Source organism: Nomascus leucogenys, chromosome 12, assembly GCF_006542625.1.
Source record: "Nomascus leucogenys isolate Asia chromosome 12, Asia_NLE_v1, whole genome shotgun sequence".
Lineage (NCBI taxonomy): Eukaryota > Metazoa > Chordata > Mammalia > Primates > Hylobatidae > Nomascus > Nomascus leucogenys.
Window position 1 is genome coordinate 41,201,080 of NC_044392.1, and position 17,501 is coordinate 41,218,580.

At 46.0% G+C, this 17,501-nt stretch overlaps 1 protein-coding gene across 2 annotated transcripts; it reads left to right on the forward strand.

Annotated features, from left to right (window-relative positions):
- Nucleotides 1–670: 670 nt before the first annotated feature.
- PEX19 (peroxisomal biogenesis factor 19) lies at nucleotides 671–9,331 on the forward strand. 2 transcript variants are annotated; one of them, XM_003258707.4, is made up of 8 exons: nucleotides 671–1,133; nucleotides 2,562–2,671; nucleotides 3,092–3,257; nucleotides 3,699–3,784; nucleotides 4,002–4,163; nucleotides 5,952–6,128; nucleotides 6,349–6,393; nucleotides 6,560–9,331. In XM_003258707.4, the coding sequence occupies exons 1-8, from the start codon at nucleotides 938–940 to the stop codon at nucleotides 6,641–6,643; spliced, it is 1,026 nt and encodes a 341-aa protein (XP_003258755.2). In that variant the 5' UTR covers nucleotides 671–937; the 3' UTR covers nucleotides 6,644–9,331. The 2 variants fall into 2 exon arrangements, with proteins under 2 accessions (XP_003258755.2, XP_003258757.1); XM_003258709.4 differs by lacking the exon at nucleotides 2,562–2,671 and having other exon boundaries at nucleotides 1,040–1,133.
- The last annotated feature ends 8,170 nt before the right edge of the window (nucleotides 9,332–17,501 follow it).

Consider the following 17,501-nt stretch of genomic DNA (forward strand, 5'->3'; position numbering starts at 1 on the left):
GTCCTTTAATCAAACAGTTCTAATAGAGAATAGGAAATGAGAGATGCCACTAGATTGGGCAGACAGATGTGCCTGATTAGGGACTGTGAGAGCAAAGAGTGGCCAATGAGTGCCTACTAAGTTTTAAACCCTAGCCTGGGAGTTGGGCTTTACAGCAGTGAAGACAACAGACGAAAATATTTGGCTTCATGGTGTTTAAATTCTGCAGGGTGGGGAGCGGAGAATAAACAAGTACGGTAGATAGTATGTCAGATACTGTTCAGTGTTAGGAAGGAAAGGAACGGGAATGGCCAAGGAAAGCGTTTCAGAAAAGATAACATTTGAATGAAACAATGAAGTGAAGCCGGGCCCAGTGGCTCACGCCTGTAATCCCAGCACTTTGGGAGGCCGAGGTGGGCGGATCACCTGAGGTCCGGAGTTCGAGACCAGCCTGGCCAACCAGCCTGGCCAACATGGTAAAACCCCGTCTCTACAAAAATTAGTCGGACGTGGTGGCGCGCGCCTGTAATCCCAGCTACGCGGGAGGCTGAGGCAGGAGAATCGCTTGAACCCGGGAGGCCAAGGCTGCAGTGAGCCGAGATGGCGCCACTGCATTCCAGCGTAGGCGACAGTGCGAGACTCCTACTAAAAAAAAAAAAAAAAAAAAAAAAATGAAGCGAGAGAAAGTAGTATGTTATGTACCATAATTGTCATCTCAATTATACATGCATAGATTCTGGTTATTTATAGGCAGTTTGTCTCAATCTGGCCTACTCACAGCTCAGGAAGAGATAATGAAAGAGCTTCGCCAGGTAATTTGGGAAGTTGAAAGAAAGGAGTCCGGGCCTCTAAAACCAGGCAGAAAATAACCCTATCTTATCCCTAATTCTATGTTTCACAGGCGAAAACGGAAAAATACCCGAAACACAAAAACTCAAAGCTTCCTGGCCCTTTAAAAATGGCGGTTCCGCACTGGCCAACAATACCATTGGTTACCCGAGGCAGAAGAGGGCGGGAGCGAAGGGGTGGAGGGCGTGGCGGCGCCGAGGGGTCCCGCCTCCTACGGCAAGTCGGAGGTAGCAAGATGGCGGCCGCTGAAGAAGACTGTGGTGTCGGGGCCGAAGCGGACAGGGAACTGGAGGAGCTTCTGGAAAGTAAGAGCCCATAGTGGGAAAGGCCCGAAGAGGGCAGGTGTGAGGACCCATTCCGGGGGTTAAGTGAACCTGAGATATTAGGGACGGGGCGGGAGAGGCTCTCCAAAGGTTAAATGGGGGCGGAGAGTCTGACCCCCGAGCCCCCCAAAAATCTCTGGGTCATCCTGCCCCACCCCGGCGACTGGAGCTGGGGAGCTCACCTGGGGTCCCTCAGTGGTCCACACTGTGGATGTTTCTGCAGGACGGCGTTTCATGATACCTCTCCAAACTCCTCTTTCTTTAGGTTACTAAGTTCTTAAAGTCCGACTTCAGCAGCAGCAACAGCAACAGCAGCAGCATTTGGTTCTTGCTGGGTAGCGAACCACGCACTCACTGATTGCTTACATTAACTCCTAGCAAGCTCGTGGCCGGTCCTTCTATGCCTCGTCCTGTCTTCCTTAACACGAAAGACACTTTTCTCCTCCTAGTCCTTTTCTCTTTCTCTCGTTAGGCCCCTTAACGGTTCTTTCATCTTGTCAGTAGCTCAAGCGGACTCCTTTCCCTTATTTTGAGAAACTGAGGATGTGGCGATTTCAGGGGAAAGCAGTTCACCCTCCTGAAAGACGGGGGGATGTTTTCTTAGCATTACCGTCCACTCCCCTGTTGGCTTCCTGCCCGGAGTGGGGCCAGTGCTCTCTCCCTAGGCCTGGCAAGCAGAATGGTGGTGAGGACACAGGCTTTTCAGGGCAGAGGTGAATTTGTAATCTCTTGCTCAATCACGGAGATGTGGGCAGGCAGAAAAATGAACAGACACCCTGAGGAGTGCCAAGTGACTGTGTAAATTAGTGTACGGTTATCTGCAGAGATCAGGCCAAAGGGAGCTCTAGGAGGTTGTGGGGGAGCACTAAACTGGAGAATAAGAGGAGATAGTTTAATGCCTTACCATGGAGTCTGGTGTGTATACAGCCTCTCAGACTGTGCTGGTACCAGTACCAACAGGAAGCTGGGTGGGATGTCTTGTGCTTTCTCACCAAGTTATTCCTTTTAGAGCTCCAGAGTGAGTTCAGAGAGATGAGGACATCTGTGTTCTCTACTCCTGTTGGGTATTTGTATGGGATTTCTAGGGAATCATTAGGGTGTGGCAAGGGAGACACTATAGATAGAGATGTCTCTGCAGAGCTTTTTAATCCTCTCCTCCCAGCTCTGAGATGGATACTTGTTCCACCTTAAGGGATTTATTTGCCTTTGCTCACAATAAATTAGGTAATCCAGAAGGAAGTAGGAGGCTCATTGAGGGTGATCTGGGGAGGTGGGGGGCTCAAGGAGGAAAATTGAGGAAAGTTGGCAATTTGGAAAATCATATTCCTAATGCTTTGCCCAGAAACCACCCAGCCTTGCTTGCATTCTCATCTGTCGCCAACACACACACCATGTCTCTTGTCTCTGAAGGTGCTCTTGATGATTTCGATAAAGCCAAACCCTCCCCAGCACCCCCTTCTACCACCACGGCCCCTGATGCTTCGGGGCCCCAGAAGAGATCGCCAGGAGACACTGCCAAAGTATAAATTCCACCCACTTAAGGGATGGGGAGGGGATGGGCATGCAGCCCTGAGCAGAGGTTGGGTAGGCCCCTATGGGCCAGAGGGGAATGGGGTAGGGTACCTTGGCCTCACATTGGTGAGTGCTCTTGCCAGCCTCAGTCCTTGTGAAATAAGGACTTGAGGTTGAGTGGGGGAATCTCAGAGTTCCTTGAAAAAATAGTAGGTTTAAATGGTTGGATTGGTATGCCATCCCATACCCTCCTTCAATGACTGGATGCCTTTTTTGCTATCCTCATTAGGAGCAGTAGTTAGAATGTCCAGTGGAAGTGGGTAGGAGGGAGGTGCATTTCCCATAGCCACTGCCTGTGGCTTCTATCAGAGGCCAGGTGCAGTGTAGTCCTAAGTAAGAGACGCATTTCAGTCACCCTTCCCCCGCAGGATGCCCTCTTCGCTTCCCAAGAGAAGTTTTTCCAGGAACTATTCGACAGTGAACTGGCTTCCCAAGCCACTGCGGAGTTCGAGAAGGCAATGAAGGAGTTGGCTGAGGAAGAGCCCCACCTGGTGGAACAGTTCCAAAAGCTCTCGGAGGCTGCAGGGAGAGTGGGTGAGGAGACCCCAGATACACGGAAATATCTGAACAGACTCTTAAGTCTTTGTTGCCTGAAAACACCAGAATTCTTAGTGAAGTTGATAGCAATCATGATGTCCCAGCCATGGAATGGGTAAAGGCAATGAGAGAAAGGATGGGAATCCCTGTTAATGAAAAGGGGTGAGATAGGTTGGAAAGTAATAGAAAACATTATTCAAAACTGACCATTTGAAAGGTCACAGTGTTATTGTGGGTATCATCATGGAGAATAAACTGATGCAGAGTCCGTGTATTAAATAGATTTATGAAAAGACTATGAAGATAACCATAGGGTTTTCCAAGATTGGGAGTGATAATGATTCACAAGTAAATGCTTCATATCCAAGCTGGTAACCAGTTCAGTCTAGGCAAGGAAACAAACTCCTAAATGACGTTGGCTTTTTTAATCTCTCCTAGGCAGTGATATGACCTCCCAACAAGAATTCACTTCTTGCCTAAAGGAAACACTAAGTGGATTAGCCAAAAATGCCACTGACCTTCAGGTGAGGAGAAAGTAGTAGGGGCCCACAAGGGGTCCACTCCCAGACATTTCTCCAGGAGAGTCTCAAAAGACAGATGCTTTGAGTATCATCCCAAGTCTGTTGCTGTCTTATTGTTTTGTTACAGGCAAGTTTAGATAGTTTATCTTTGTCACCTGAGAGAGTGGTGAGCATCCCAAGAAGGTAGTATACCTGCTCACCTCTTACTTGTCCTATCTAGAACTCTGGCATGTCGGAAGAAGAGCTGACCAAGGCCATGGAGGGGCTAGGCATGGACGAGGGGGATGGGGAAGGGAACATCCTCCCCATCATGCAGAGTATTATGCAGAACCTACTCTCCAAGGATGTGCTGTACCCATCACTGAAGGAGATCACAGAAAAGGTTTGTGAACTTCCATTTCTGCTTTTTCTCTTCATTCTGCATCACATCAACTGATGTGGGCTATTTTGTCTACTCAGAGCCTGCAGAAAGAGTAACTCGAGTATGCTTTTTTTCCTTTATTTATTTGAGGCAGGGAGAGTTGGGGGATGGGGAGAGTTGTGTCTCTGAGAAAATAAAGCTGTCACACTGTATGTTGGGGTATAAGGGGTATAACGTTTGGGGTCTAAGAGGAAATCCTTCAGTTCTAGTTTTCTATAAACTAGTTCAAGACTCTGGGATTGTTGTCTGATCAATCTTGCATTTCTGACTTCATTCCTCCAGCAAGAATTCGGCTGGGCATGGTGGCTCGTGCCTGTAATCCCAGCACTTTGGGAGGCCGAGGCGGGTGGATCACCTGAGGTCAGGAGTTCGAGACCAGCCTGGCCAACATGGTGAAACCCTGTCTCTAGTAAAAATACAAAAATTAGCCTGGCGTAGTGGCTCACGCCTGTGATTGCAACTACTCAGGAGGCGGCAGGAGAATCACTTGAACCTGGGAGGCAGAGGTTGCAGTGAGCTGAGATTGTGCCACTGTACTCCGGCCTGGGCGTCAGAGCAAGACTCCATCTCAAAAAGAAAAAGAATTAACTGAGGATTTACTTACTGGCTTTGTGATGTGAACAGTGTAAGAGTAGTTTAAATGATGGTCCCTGCCATAAAAGAGCTTATATGTGTGGTTGTATCATTTTGTTTTGAGACAGGGTCTCGCTCCACTTGGAGCACAGTGGCACGATCTTGGCTCACCACAGCCTCCCCATCCCAGGCTCAAGTGATTCTCCCATCTCAGCCTCCTGAGTGGCTGGGACTACAGGTGTGTGCCACCATGCTTGGCCAATGTTTTAAAAATTTTTTGTAGAGATGAGCTCTCACTATATTGCTCAGGCTGGTCTCAAACTCCTGAGCTCAAGTGATCCTCCCACCTCAGCCTCCCAAAGTGCTGGGATTACAAGTGTGAGCCACCACACCTGGCTAAAGAGTGTATAGTTTTACTGGAGAGATAAAATATAGGAATAGAAGCTTTTCAGTGACACGGGGAAATGTGGGTAAGTGTGTAATGAATAGTACAGACCACGAACGAGTCAGCTGGCCAAGACCTGGGTGGGCCAAATCCATCTCTCTAGCAAATAATGGTTTTTACATGTTTAAGGTCATTTGAAAAAAAACTACAAAGAAAATATGCAATAGCCGAGCGTAGTGGCTCACTCCTGTAGTCCCAGCACTTTGGGAGGCCAAGGTGGACAGATTGCTTGAGCCCAGGAGTTTAAGACCAGCTTGAGCAACATGATGAAACCTTGTCTCTACAAAATACAAAAAAATTAGCAGTCACAGTGGTGCACACTTGTAGACCCAGCTACTTGGGGAGGCTCAGGTGGGAGGATTGCTTGAGCCTGGGGAGGTCGAGGCTGCAGTGGGTGGTGATCACACCATCACACTCCAGCCTGGGTGACAGAGTAAAACTCTGTCTTGAAAAAAAAGAAAAAAAAAAAACACAACAGAGACCATATGTGGCCCTTGAAGCCTAAAATATTCACTGTCTGGCCCTTCACAGAAGCTTACCAATCTCTGGTGACCATAAATGCTAACATGGCCAGGTGATCTGGTTGGAGTCAGTGCCACTTTTCATGATGAACTTACTTATTTAGCTTTTTGTTTTTCTACGTCCCTTTCACATTTTAATCACATTGTTCTGATTACCCATCCATATTCATTGTCAGTTAATTCTTTTCTACCCATTCTCTCTTTTCTTAGTATCCAGAATGGTTGCAGAGTCATCAGGAATCTCTACCTCCAGAGCAGTTTGAAAAATATCAGGAGCAGCACAGCGTCATGTGCAAAATATGTGAGCAGTTCGAGGCAGAGACCCCCACAGACAGTGAGACCACTCAAAAGGCTCGTTTTGAGATGGTGCTGGATCTTATGCAGCAGGTAAGGCCTCTTGCCTTCTGCCCACTGGTGCTGTCCACTTAGGTGTTCAGTGGAAGAGGTATCTGGGAAGGATGCAATACTGCTAGACCTAGGTGGAAGAGGGATCCTCTCTTGTGATCTCTCTCAGAAGAAATAGATCATTCATTAGATTCCTCTTCTGGATACTCTGTTGTTTTCTGGGCTTTTCTCTATTTCATGTTCCATTTTCCTTATTTTCTAGCTACAGGATTTGGGCCATCCTCCAAAAGAGCTGGCTGGAGAGATGGTGAGTATGTCTTCGTTTTCCAGATTTTAATCTGAGCCCCCAATTTCCAGAATTCTTTAACCTCTCGGGATTCCACCTAAGTTGATAATTGTGGCTACTGGGGATGGATCTTCACGTCTGTCCTAAAAAATGAGCAATTATCTGAGTCCCTTCATCTCTTCCCCAGCCTCCTGGCCTCAACTTTGACCTGGATGCCCTCAATCTTTCGGGCCCACCAGGTGCCAGTGGCGAACAGTGTCTGATCATGTGAAACACAACACGTTTTCCTCTCTGAGTCCCAGCTATGGGGAACATCTGGAGTCAGCAGAACCATTGGGACCTGAGGCAGGAGTGTCACCTGCGGGAGAAGTCTGCCCGCTGCCCTCTGTCATCCCATTCAAGATTGTGCCATACCAGCTGAGGTTTTTCCTCTGTCTTTCTAGGAATAGGGTCTGTTTCACAGGCCATTTCTGTGAACGCTACTCCATTGTGGTTTCTGCCACTATCAAAGTTCCAGCTACCTGCCAGGTGAAGGAAGGCATCCCTTTTGGGGCATGCACTTTCTTTCCTTTCTCAAAATAATGTTATATGTGGCCACACTGATGTTCACCTTTATGCCCAGGGTCTTTGTGCCTTGTCTCTACTCCCTCTCTTGGATCTGGGGAGGAGGGGCAGAGTCCTGGGACTCTGTATTTCTATAGTTCTCCTGGCAGAGCCTTTGAGAATGGGGAGAAACAGCCTGGGCTGGGGCTACAGGTCTGTCATTATGCTCTCTTGCCTTCAGACAGACCATTCTGAATTCTCTAAAGGGAAAGGGCTTTTGCATCTAGTCACAATAGAGTTGAAAGAGAGGCCTCAGGATTCTCCTCTCTCTAGGTGCTGAGCCCTCACCTCCCTGTTCCAGCCTGAGAACTCAAATTGTTACCCTGCTTCTTCCTACAATGCTGTGTGATATGGGTGAACCCAGCCCCTGACCTTCCTGTATCCCCTGCCTGTCCTCCCTCTTACCTCCTCTCTTTTTTAAACACCTGTTTATCTCAACCTTTTTGAGCTCAAGCTGTGATAAAGAAGGGCCCATCCTATTTCCCCTCATCTAGTCCATCTACCATTCTCCCTGACTCCCCGTCTTCCTGGCAGACACAAATGAACCCAGTGTCAGGTCTAGGAAATTAATGGCTGTTCTTCCCCAGATACATTCTGGCTTATTTGAGATACATGATTCTCTTAGAATCCTGTCCCTTGGTTCAGGAAAGTAGCTTGGAAAAGGAGTAGGGGTATAGCTTGGGTCCCTTTTCCTGCAAGGCCCCATGAGGCAGAATATAATAAATATTCTGAGTGGGGAGTGTGGCCTATTTTTCATTCAGGTCTTTTTCTGGTCTTCCTCAGCTTCCGTAAGTTGCAGAGTGAGGTATATTAGGAGACTAGTTCTACACAATATTGTAATGCTGGGTTCCATCAACACCCACCTTCCACAACTCAGTCTGCACCTCAGTTGGCAAAGGAGACTGGATGGCCATCTTTCCTCATGTTCCCTTGAGTATTTCAATGTAGAAACCCCTTCAAGTGGTATTATATTTTAACCTTTTACATTATTGTTATTAATGTTAGTAATATATTGTTATGTTTTCTAAATTATTTTTCTTTGAGCTGACGTGGCTTTTTTTCTGTGGCTCCCAGTGGGTCTATGGACCTTGGCTGACATATGTTGGTAGGTATTCTGGTCAGCCCAGCTGGCTGTCCTGGTTCACTCAGAAGATATGTCTCTCCAGAGCAAATTCACATTCATTATGAGTCACTTTGAGCTTCTGACATGTCACTTGCCCCAAGGTTAAAACTTTTCACCCCTTGAAGACCTTACATGTTTTATGGTATTGATGAGGAAGGAAATGTTCTTAAGGTCTCAGGCTATTTGGGAAATTCCAACTCCTATACCTTACCAGAGCATGGAAGAGCCCAGATCTGAATGTAAAACGTCTCTGTTCTGCCAGAGATGGAGAAAGTACAGCTATACTTGCGATATAGTCATGGGGCTTGAGTGTCACTATTTTCTCCTTAAAGCTCCAGCCAAAAACTGGAGAAGGATAGAGAGGAAGAGGGAAGAACAAAAGGGCCCTTCTCTATGAACCTTGTGCCTTCTGTCCTGCCAGTTTTCTTTTACAGATTCTCACTTCTGCTAGCCTAGCCAGGGCTTACTCCAGGAATCTAAATAGATGCCCTAGTCCACTTTATCTTTGTTCCCAAGGCACTCATTTTTGTTTTGATTTTGATTGAATGTGAGCAAGTTGACCTCAGGTCACACTTTGTTCCAAAAAGTTTTGGAATTATTCCAGGACTTATGGTGGAGGTATGGTACTCTAGGGCAGTCTTTCTCAAACTATGTATGGTAAAGGACCAGGTTTTTTGTTTTCCAGTCCTTCACTTATCAATATGCATTCCTATTGCCCATGACAGGTATGGAGTTCACACTGTGTGCTGCCGACCCGGCAAGTTTGACAGCACCCAAACTGGCCAGACTGTTTTGTAGGTTAAGTCCATTGGTCATGTACTTGGATATCGCAGCAACATTAAAATGCTAAAAAGTTTTTAAACACTCAATTTCTAATTCGCCATGTCACAGACTGGTAAAAAAAAAAAAAGTGTTCACCAACCAGCACAAGTCTGCAAATCACCTTTGAGTAGCACTGTTTTGGGGCCCTCAGTCTCTCTGAAGACCCTAGCCGAACTGATACCTATCTGTACCTCTTGTTCTCTCCTATTTTGAGTTTCACTTCCAGAGAACTTGTTCTTCAGCAAGAATGTGTCACTAGTAAGGACATCTCTAGCATTTCTCTAGCCTTCCTTTTCTGCTGCTCAAAAATAATTACAAAGCATAGGTTTAAGCTGTATATGAAATATTTATGTGACTCTCAAACTTTAAAGGAGTTGCTCCTTTGTTCCAAAATTAAATGTGTTAGATAAATTTGTGAGTGTATGGGTGGCTTCGTGAATTAAGAATTGAATTCATACAGACTTTGTGATAATTGGGACATTTTCCTGTGACTCTGGAAGGTCTTGTCAAAGCCCCATGAGGCAATTATAATATGATGTTAAGATGGCTTTGGGGAGCTAGGAGAAAACATTGGCCCATATTGAATGAAGTGGAGATGGCAGACCATACAAAAAAGGACCAAAAGACTTAGAGGAAATGGGTATGCAAGAATGAATGTTATATAACACTGGTAAACCCACCAGCTGACTATATACCCCAGAAAGACCTGGGAATTGTTTTTTAATAAAGACAATGGGAAAGGCACTGATGAAGGGTTACCAACATCTTTGAGAAATTTAGAAGTGGCTGTCTCTGTAGATTGAAGCTGATACAAGATGTCAAAGAAACTGGTTTCCTAGTAGCAGTGGGGGAATGATAGGATCCTGACATAGCAGAGGCCAGGTGGCAACACTTAACTCTCAGAAGCAAGGTGAGTAAATTTCCTTAAGGGTAGCAAGGTCAAAGTAGAGATGACTAACGGAATGTGAGTGGTCCTAGGAGCGGGATAGATCGGCAACCAAGAAGAGTATTTTACATATAAGGGAGATCAAGAATGGTTGAACAGAAGGCTGAAGTCAGAAACTTCAAAGAAAAGTCCCAATTTCTTTTTTTTTTTTTTGAGACGGAGTCTCGCTCTGTCACCCAGGCTGGAGTGCAGTGTTTCGATCTCCGCTCGCTGCAAGCTCCGCCTCCCGGGCTCATGCCATTTTCCTGCCTCAGCCTCCGGAGCAGCTGGGACTACAGGCGCCCGCCACCACGCCCAGAGAATTTTTTGTATTTTTAGTAGAGACGGGGTTTCACTGTGTTAGCCAGGATGGTCTCGATCTCCTGACCTCATGATCCACCCGCCTCGGCCTTCCGAAGTGCTGGGATTACAGGCGTGAGCCACCGCGCCAGGCCAAAAAGTCCCAATTTCTTGTCCAGTTTTTAAGCCTGAGATAGTTCTTAGAGTCATAAACTATCAATGGAAAGAGCCATTTATCAGTTAATCATTGAGTGGGAAAGCACTGTTCATCCTCTGTTCTCACACCACAATGAGCAACACAGAAGTCTTCTGTAATCACATGTGTGGAATTCCCTCCCCTTAACAAGCAAGTAATTCTGCAGTGGATAGCAGCTGGATATCCTCTAATTTACTTTAATTCTGACACTGTCTACCTGGAGACAGTGTCAGATCCCACAGGTTGACCAATCAATCACCGAGACTGTCTCCCCCAACTTCTGATGTCAATTGCAATTCCTGGGTTATTTTGCCTGTGCTATAAATCAGGGTGTCTACAGCCCCCTCCTTGGGTTTGATTAATTTGTTAGAGTGGCCCACGAAACTTGGGGAAACACTTACTTACATATTTCAGTTTATTTAAAGGATATTACAATGAATATAGATGAAAACATGGCTGGACCCAGTGGCTCACGCTTGTAATCCCAACACTTTGGGAGGCCGAGGTGGGTGGATCACCTAAGGTCAGGAGTTCGAGACCAGCCTGGCGAACATATAGTGAAACCCCGTCTCTACTAAAAAAATACAAAAATTAGCTGGGTGTGGTGGTGCATGCCTGTAGTCCCAGCTACTTGGGAAGCTGAGGAAGGAGAATTGCTTGAACCGGGGAGGCAGAGGTTGCAGTGAACTGAGACTGTGCCACTGCACTCCAGCCTGGGCAACAGACAGAGCAAGACTCCATCTCTCAAAAAAAAAAAAAAGATGAAAAGATGTATAAGGCAAGGTTGCAGAGCTTCCATTCCTTTTCTGGGCATGCCACCATTTAGGACAGTGGTCCCCAACATTCTTGGCACCAGGGACCACTTTCATAGAAGACAAGTTTTCCACAGATGGGGGTGGGGAGATGGTTTGGGGATGAAACTGTTCTACCTCAGATCATCAGGCATTAGCTAGATTCTCATAAGGAGCACACAACCTAGATCCCTCGCATGTGCAGTTCACAATAGGGTTTGCACTCCTCTGAGAATCTAGTGCCACTGCTGATCTGACAGGAGGTGGATCTTAGGTGGTATTGCTGGCCCACCTGCCACTCACCTCCTGCTGTGAGGCCCAGTTCCTAACAAGCCATGGACTGGTACTGGTTCGTGGCCCAGGTGTTGGGGACCCCTCATTCTAGAAACCTTCATGTGTTTTACATCTTGGAAGCTGTCTAGATCTTGTCTTTTTGGGTTTTTATGGAGGCTTTATATATAGGCATGATTGGCTGAACCATTGGCCATTGGTGATTAATTTAAAATTCAGCCCCTCTGTCCTCCCTAGAGGTTTGGGGGTGGGGTTGAAAGTTCCAACCCTCTAATACTGCTTTGGTCTTTCTGTTGACTGACCCCCATCCTGAAGCTACCTAGGGGATGCCAACCATCAGTCAACTCATTGGAATACAATAAGACATCACTTTGAAGATTTTAAGGATTTTAGAAGTTACATTCCAGGAAAAGGGATTAAAGACCAAATATGTATTTTACAATATCACAACCAAACACTGGGAAAAGAATATGCAGATGTTTTTGACTTGGGAAACAGGGTTACAGGGTCTGAGTTGGCATTGATACCCAGGAACCTGAAGTACCACCAGTGTCTTCCCCTCTCAACACTCCCAACCCTGCTCTCACAGTGGGTCCAAAAACTCACATTATGATCATTTCCCCCATTTCCAAATGTATAATCAGAATGAACATGTTTAGCAGTTTTGGCAGAAAGGCCATGCTCCTGAAACTGCACCCCCACCTCTGCCAAGATAGTAAATATACTGTATTCTGGGGAAAATGGCAGAGATTAGTTCAACCCTTAAAGACTTAAAGGTTGTAGGGGTGTTGTCTCCATTATAGTCACATTCAGTTTCAGCTGTTTGACCTGTGCAAAAACTAGATGGCCTATGGTGAATAACAATGGAATACTACAAACTTAAGCAAGTAGTAGTCCCAATTGCAGTGCTGTGTTGGATATGCCTTCTTTACTGGACAAAGTAACAGCCTCTTGTATAGGTATATAGCTGCTAATCTAGCACAGGGATCAGCAAACTACAGCCCACAGGCCAAATCTGGTTCATTACCTGTTTTTGCAAATCAAGTTTTATTAACATGCAACTATCATTTATTTACATATTGTCTGTGGATGCTTTTGTGCTACAATGGCTGAATGTAGTAGTTGCAACACAGACCCTATGGCCTGCAAAATTGAAAATATTTACTATGTGGCCTGGCGTGGTGGCTCACACCTGTAATCCCAGCACTTTGGGAGGATCACCTGAGGTCAGGAGTTGGAGACCAACCTGGCCAACATGGTGAAACCCTGTCTCTACTAAAAATACAAAAATTAGTCGGGCATGGTGGCGTGTGCCTGTAGTCCCAGTTACTTGGGAGGCTGAGGCAGGAGAATCACTTGAACCTGGAAGGTGGAGGTTGCAGTGAGCTGAGATTGTGCCATTGCACTCCAGCCTGGATGACAGAGTGAGACTCCATCTTAAAAAAAAAAAAAAGTTATACAAATCAGGTATTAAGGATATGTTAATCAGACCCAACAACCAAGCAGTGTCAAGTACTCTGGATTCCTTGGTTAGACATACATACTCAAGGTGATGGGGGATAAATGCTGCAAAGATGCAGGGGCCTGCGACATTGGTGAAATTTTTAGTTCAGTGGTCTGAAGCATTCTGGAACATCACCTCTAAATTAAAGTACAGGTTATTGCAGGCCTCTTATGGTTTCGGAGGCAGCATATTCTCCACTTGGGGATACAAGAAACAGCTCTGCAACAGGTCCAGGGGGGCCATATCACCTGGAAAATTCCATTGTATTAGAGGTATCTGTGGTAGGAAAAGAGACTGTAGATTCTTTGATAATACCCAATAGGAGGGAGGGTTCCAGCCCAGACCTCCAGGATTCTGGAGTAAGGTGATGCCATTTTTAGCAGAAAAAGTTTTACCATTTGAAATGCATTTTCTGGCTTGCTGTTAGGCCCTGGAAGAGACTCAGTGCCTGACCATGAGATACCAAGTGAACATGTGACCAGTTGCCCATATAACCTGCTGGTTATCATTAGACCCTCCAAGTCATGAGATTGGGTGTATACAGCAGCAAGCCATCTTACAGTGGAAATGGTACATTTGGGAAGAAGCCCAAGCAAACTTAGTGGCACAAGTAAGTTAAATTGAGCAAGGGGCCCCAGCACTCCCCTGTCACCTACCTCTAGTGCACTGATTCCTTTTTCTTAGCTCATGCCTCTGGCCATACAAAAATTCCTTCAACCACCTCACAAAGGAGGGAAAAATCTAGGCCTGGTTTATGGGTAGACTGCCCTGTTATGTTGGGGTAAGCCAGATGGACTACAACTTCTCACTGAGACCTACTCGGGTGGTTCTGAAAGACAATGATGAGGGAAATCTTAATGTGTAGGGCTTCAGGCAATGTACTTGATCATTTCCTTTGAGAAAAAAAAAGTGGCTGGAGATAAAGTTATACAAGAACTCATGGTCAGTGGCTTTGCTGGTCAGGGGCCTGGAAGAAACAAGATTTAAACATGGGTGACAAGGTTGGATGAAGAGCATTTGGATGGGTCAGTGAGAGTGTAGCCTATTAAAGCATTGCCAGCAAAGGACTAAGTAACCAGATGGACAGGATGATTTTTTTTTTTTTGAGAGACAAAGTCTCACTCTTGTCACCCAGGCTGGAATGCAATGGTAAGATCTCAGCTCACTGCAACCTCCGCCTCCAAGGTTCTAAGTGATTCTCCTGCCTCAGCCTCCCAAGTAGCTGGGATTACAGGCGCCTGCCACCACACCCGGCTAATTGTATTTTTAGTAGATATGGGGTTTCACCATGTTGGACAGGGTGAATTTATCAGGACTACCTCAGCTATCCCAGTGCTTGCACAGTGTACTCATGAATAGAATCACCATGGTGGCAGAGATGGAGGCTACTCATTGGCCTAGAAACATGGACTCCTGTCACCCAAAGCTGACCTAACTACTGCTATTGCTGAGTGTTAAACCTGTCAGCAACAGAGACCAATGCTGAGCCCCCAGTTCAGTACTACTGAAGGAGAACAACCAGACACTTGATGGTGAGTTATTACACTGAACCTTTTCCATTTTGGAAAAGGCAAAAATTTATCCTGACCTGGGAGGCGGAGGTTGCAGTGAGCCGAGATCGCACCACTGCACTCCAGCCTGGGCGACAGAGCGAGATTGCATCTCAGAAAAAAAAAAAAATTCCAAAATTCCTCCCCCTTTCCTCAAGGTAGGACAAATGTGGTGCCATTTATGTTCCAGAGTTTTAGTGGAGGCTAAACTTACCATCTGAATCTATATCTTTGGCTAACCTTACCCCCCTGTCCTATATTGCTTCCCTCACTTTATTACAGGTTTTACTTGAGAGCACTCCCTCAATAAACCATTTGTACAGAATCACTTTCTCAGGCTCTGCTTTTAGAGAATCCAACCTAAGACAGGTTAATAGTGGTGCCAACTAAGAAATATCAAGAATCAGAACAGTTTGGGTTTGACAGAAGCTAGAGCAAAAGTGAGTTCAGCTTTGGAATGTTAAGGTGCCATTGGCTGGAATAGACGGGGGGGCTTGGTCAACTTGATTAAAGTGCACCTATGAGTAACCTATAGCCAACATCATAGCTTAATGGTGAAAGACTGGATACTTTTCCTCTAATACCAGGAACACAAGGATATTCACTCTTGCCACTTCAAGTCAGCATTGTGCTGAAGGTTCTAGCCAGAGCAATTAGGCGAGAGAAAGAAAGAAAAGGCATCCAGATTGCAAAGGAAGAGATAAAACTATATTCACAGGTGGCATTATCTTGCATACAAAAAATCCTCCAGCCTGGGCAACACAGTGAGACCCCATCTCTACAAAAAATTTAAGGGTGGGTGCAGTGGCTCATGCCTGTAATCCCAGCACTTATAGATGCCAAAGTGGGAGGATCCCTTTAGCCCTGGAGTTCAAGATTACACTGGGCAACATAGTAAGACTTTGTCTCTACATAAAATAAATTTTAAAAAATTAGCCAGGCATGGTCCCAGCTATTTGGGAGGCTGAGGTGGGAGGATCACTTGAGTCTAGGAGGTTGAGGCTGCAGTGAGCCGAGATCACACCACTGCACTCCAGCCTGGGCAATAAAGTGAGACCCTGTCCTAAAAAAAAGAAAGAAAAAAGACATTGTGGAACTGGCACAAGAATCGATGTAGTGATCAATGTAATATAATTAAGATTCCAGAAATAAACTCATATCTATAGTCAATTGATTTTTGACAAGGGTGCCAAGACCATCCCATATGGAAATAATAGTTTTTCAACAAATGGTGCTGGGACAACTGGGTAGCAACATGCAAAGGATTGAAGTTCGATTTTTACCTCAACACTGTTTACAAAAGATAAAATCGATGAGTGATGTGAAAGAAAGAACTAAAACTAAAGTTCTTAGAAGACAACACGGGTAAAATCTTCATGACTTCGGGTTTTGCAAAGGATCCTTAGATATGGCACCAAAAGCATGAGCAACAACAAAAATATAAGTTGGAATGCATGAAAATTTAAAAGTTTTGTGCCTCAAGGGACATCATGATGAAACACAAAATGCAGAAAGGGAGAAAATATTTGCAAATCACATGTCTGATATCTGATAAGAGACTTGTATCTAGAATATATACTTAATAATAAAAAGGCAATCTGGGCTGGGCATGGTGGCTCACACCTGTAATCCTGGCACTTTGGGAGGCCGAGGCGGGTGGATCACCTGAGGTTAGGAGTTTGAGGACAGCGTGGCCAACGTGGTGAAACCCCATCTTTACTAAAAATACAAAAATTAACTGGATGTGGTGGCAGGTGCCTGTAATCTCAGCTACTTGGGAGGCTGAGGCAGGAGAATCGCTTAAACCCAGGAGGCGGAGGTTGCAGTGAGCCAAGATCGCACCATTGCACTCCAGCCCAGGCAACAAGAGCGAAACTCCATCTCAAAAAAAAAAAAAAAAAAAGACAATCTGGGCTGGGTGTGGTGGCTCACATCTGTATCCCAGCACTTTGGGTGGCCAAGGCAGGAGGATTGCTTGAGCTCAGGAGTTCAAGAACAGCCTGGACAACAAAGAGACTTTGTTTCTAAAAAAAAAAAAAAAAAAATTAGCTGGGCATGGTGGCATGTGCCTGTGGTCCCAGCTACACGGGAGTCTGAGGCAGTAGGATTGCTTGAGCCTGGGAGGTCAGGGTTGCAATAAGTTGTGTTCACGACAGAACAAGACCTGTCTCAAAAAAGAACAAAGAAAATCTGTTGGGCATGGTGGCATGCGCTTGTAGTCCCAGCTATGCAGGAGGATCCCTTGAGGCCAGGAGTTCAAGGCTGCATTGTACTATGATCGTGCCTGTGAATAACCACTGCACTCCAACCTGGGCAACATAGTGAGACGTGGCTCCTTGAAAAATTGTTTTTTGGCTGGATATGGTGGCTCATGCCTGAAATCCCAGCATTTTGGGAGGCCAAGGTGGGCAGATATCCTAAGGTCAGGAGTTTGAGACCCACCTGGCCAACATGGCAAAACCCAGTCTCTACAAAAATTAGCTGGGTGTGAGGCTGGGCACGGTGGCTCACGCTTGTAATCCCAGCACTTTGAGAGGCCGAGGCGGGCGGATCACGAGGTCAGGAGATTGAGACCACGGTGAAACCCCGTCTCTACTAAAAATACAAAAAATGGGCCAGGCGTGGTGGCGGGCGCCTGTAGTCCCAGCTGCTCGGAGAGGCTGAGGCAGGAGAATGGCGTGAACCCGGGAGGCGGAGCTTGCAGTGAGCTGAGATTGCGCCACTGCACTCCAGCCTGGGTGACAGAGCGAGACTCCGTCTCAAGAAAAAAAAAAATTAGCTGGGTGTGATGGCATGCGCCTGTAGTCCCAGCTACGCAGGAGGCTGAGGCAAGAGAATTGCTTGAACTTGGGAGGCGGAGGTTGCAGTGAGCCACGATCGCACCAGTGCACTCCAGCCTGGGTGACAGAACAAGACTTTGACTCAAAAAAAAATTTTTTTTTAAAGAAAAGTCAATTTAAAAGTGGGCAAAGGATCTGAATAGACATTCCTCCAGAAAAGACATAAAAGTGACCTGTGTAAGCA

What these genes read in the sequence shown, in the direction of transcription:
- PEX19 (XM_003258707.4), top strand. Translation starts at nt 938, where the DNA reads ATGGCGGTTCCGCACTGGCCAACAATACCATTGGTTACCCGAGGCAGA. An exon ending in CGCCAGGAGACACTGCCAAA is followed by an intron (nt 2,672 to 3,091) that starts GTATAAATTCCA and finishes CTTCCCCCGCAG; the next exon opens with GATGCCCTCTTCGCTTCCCA. An exon ending in TGAAGGAGATCACAGAAAAG is followed by an intron (nt 4,164 to 5,951) that starts GTTTGTGAACTT and finishes CTCTTTTCTTAG; the next exon opens with TATCCAGAATGGTTGCAGAG.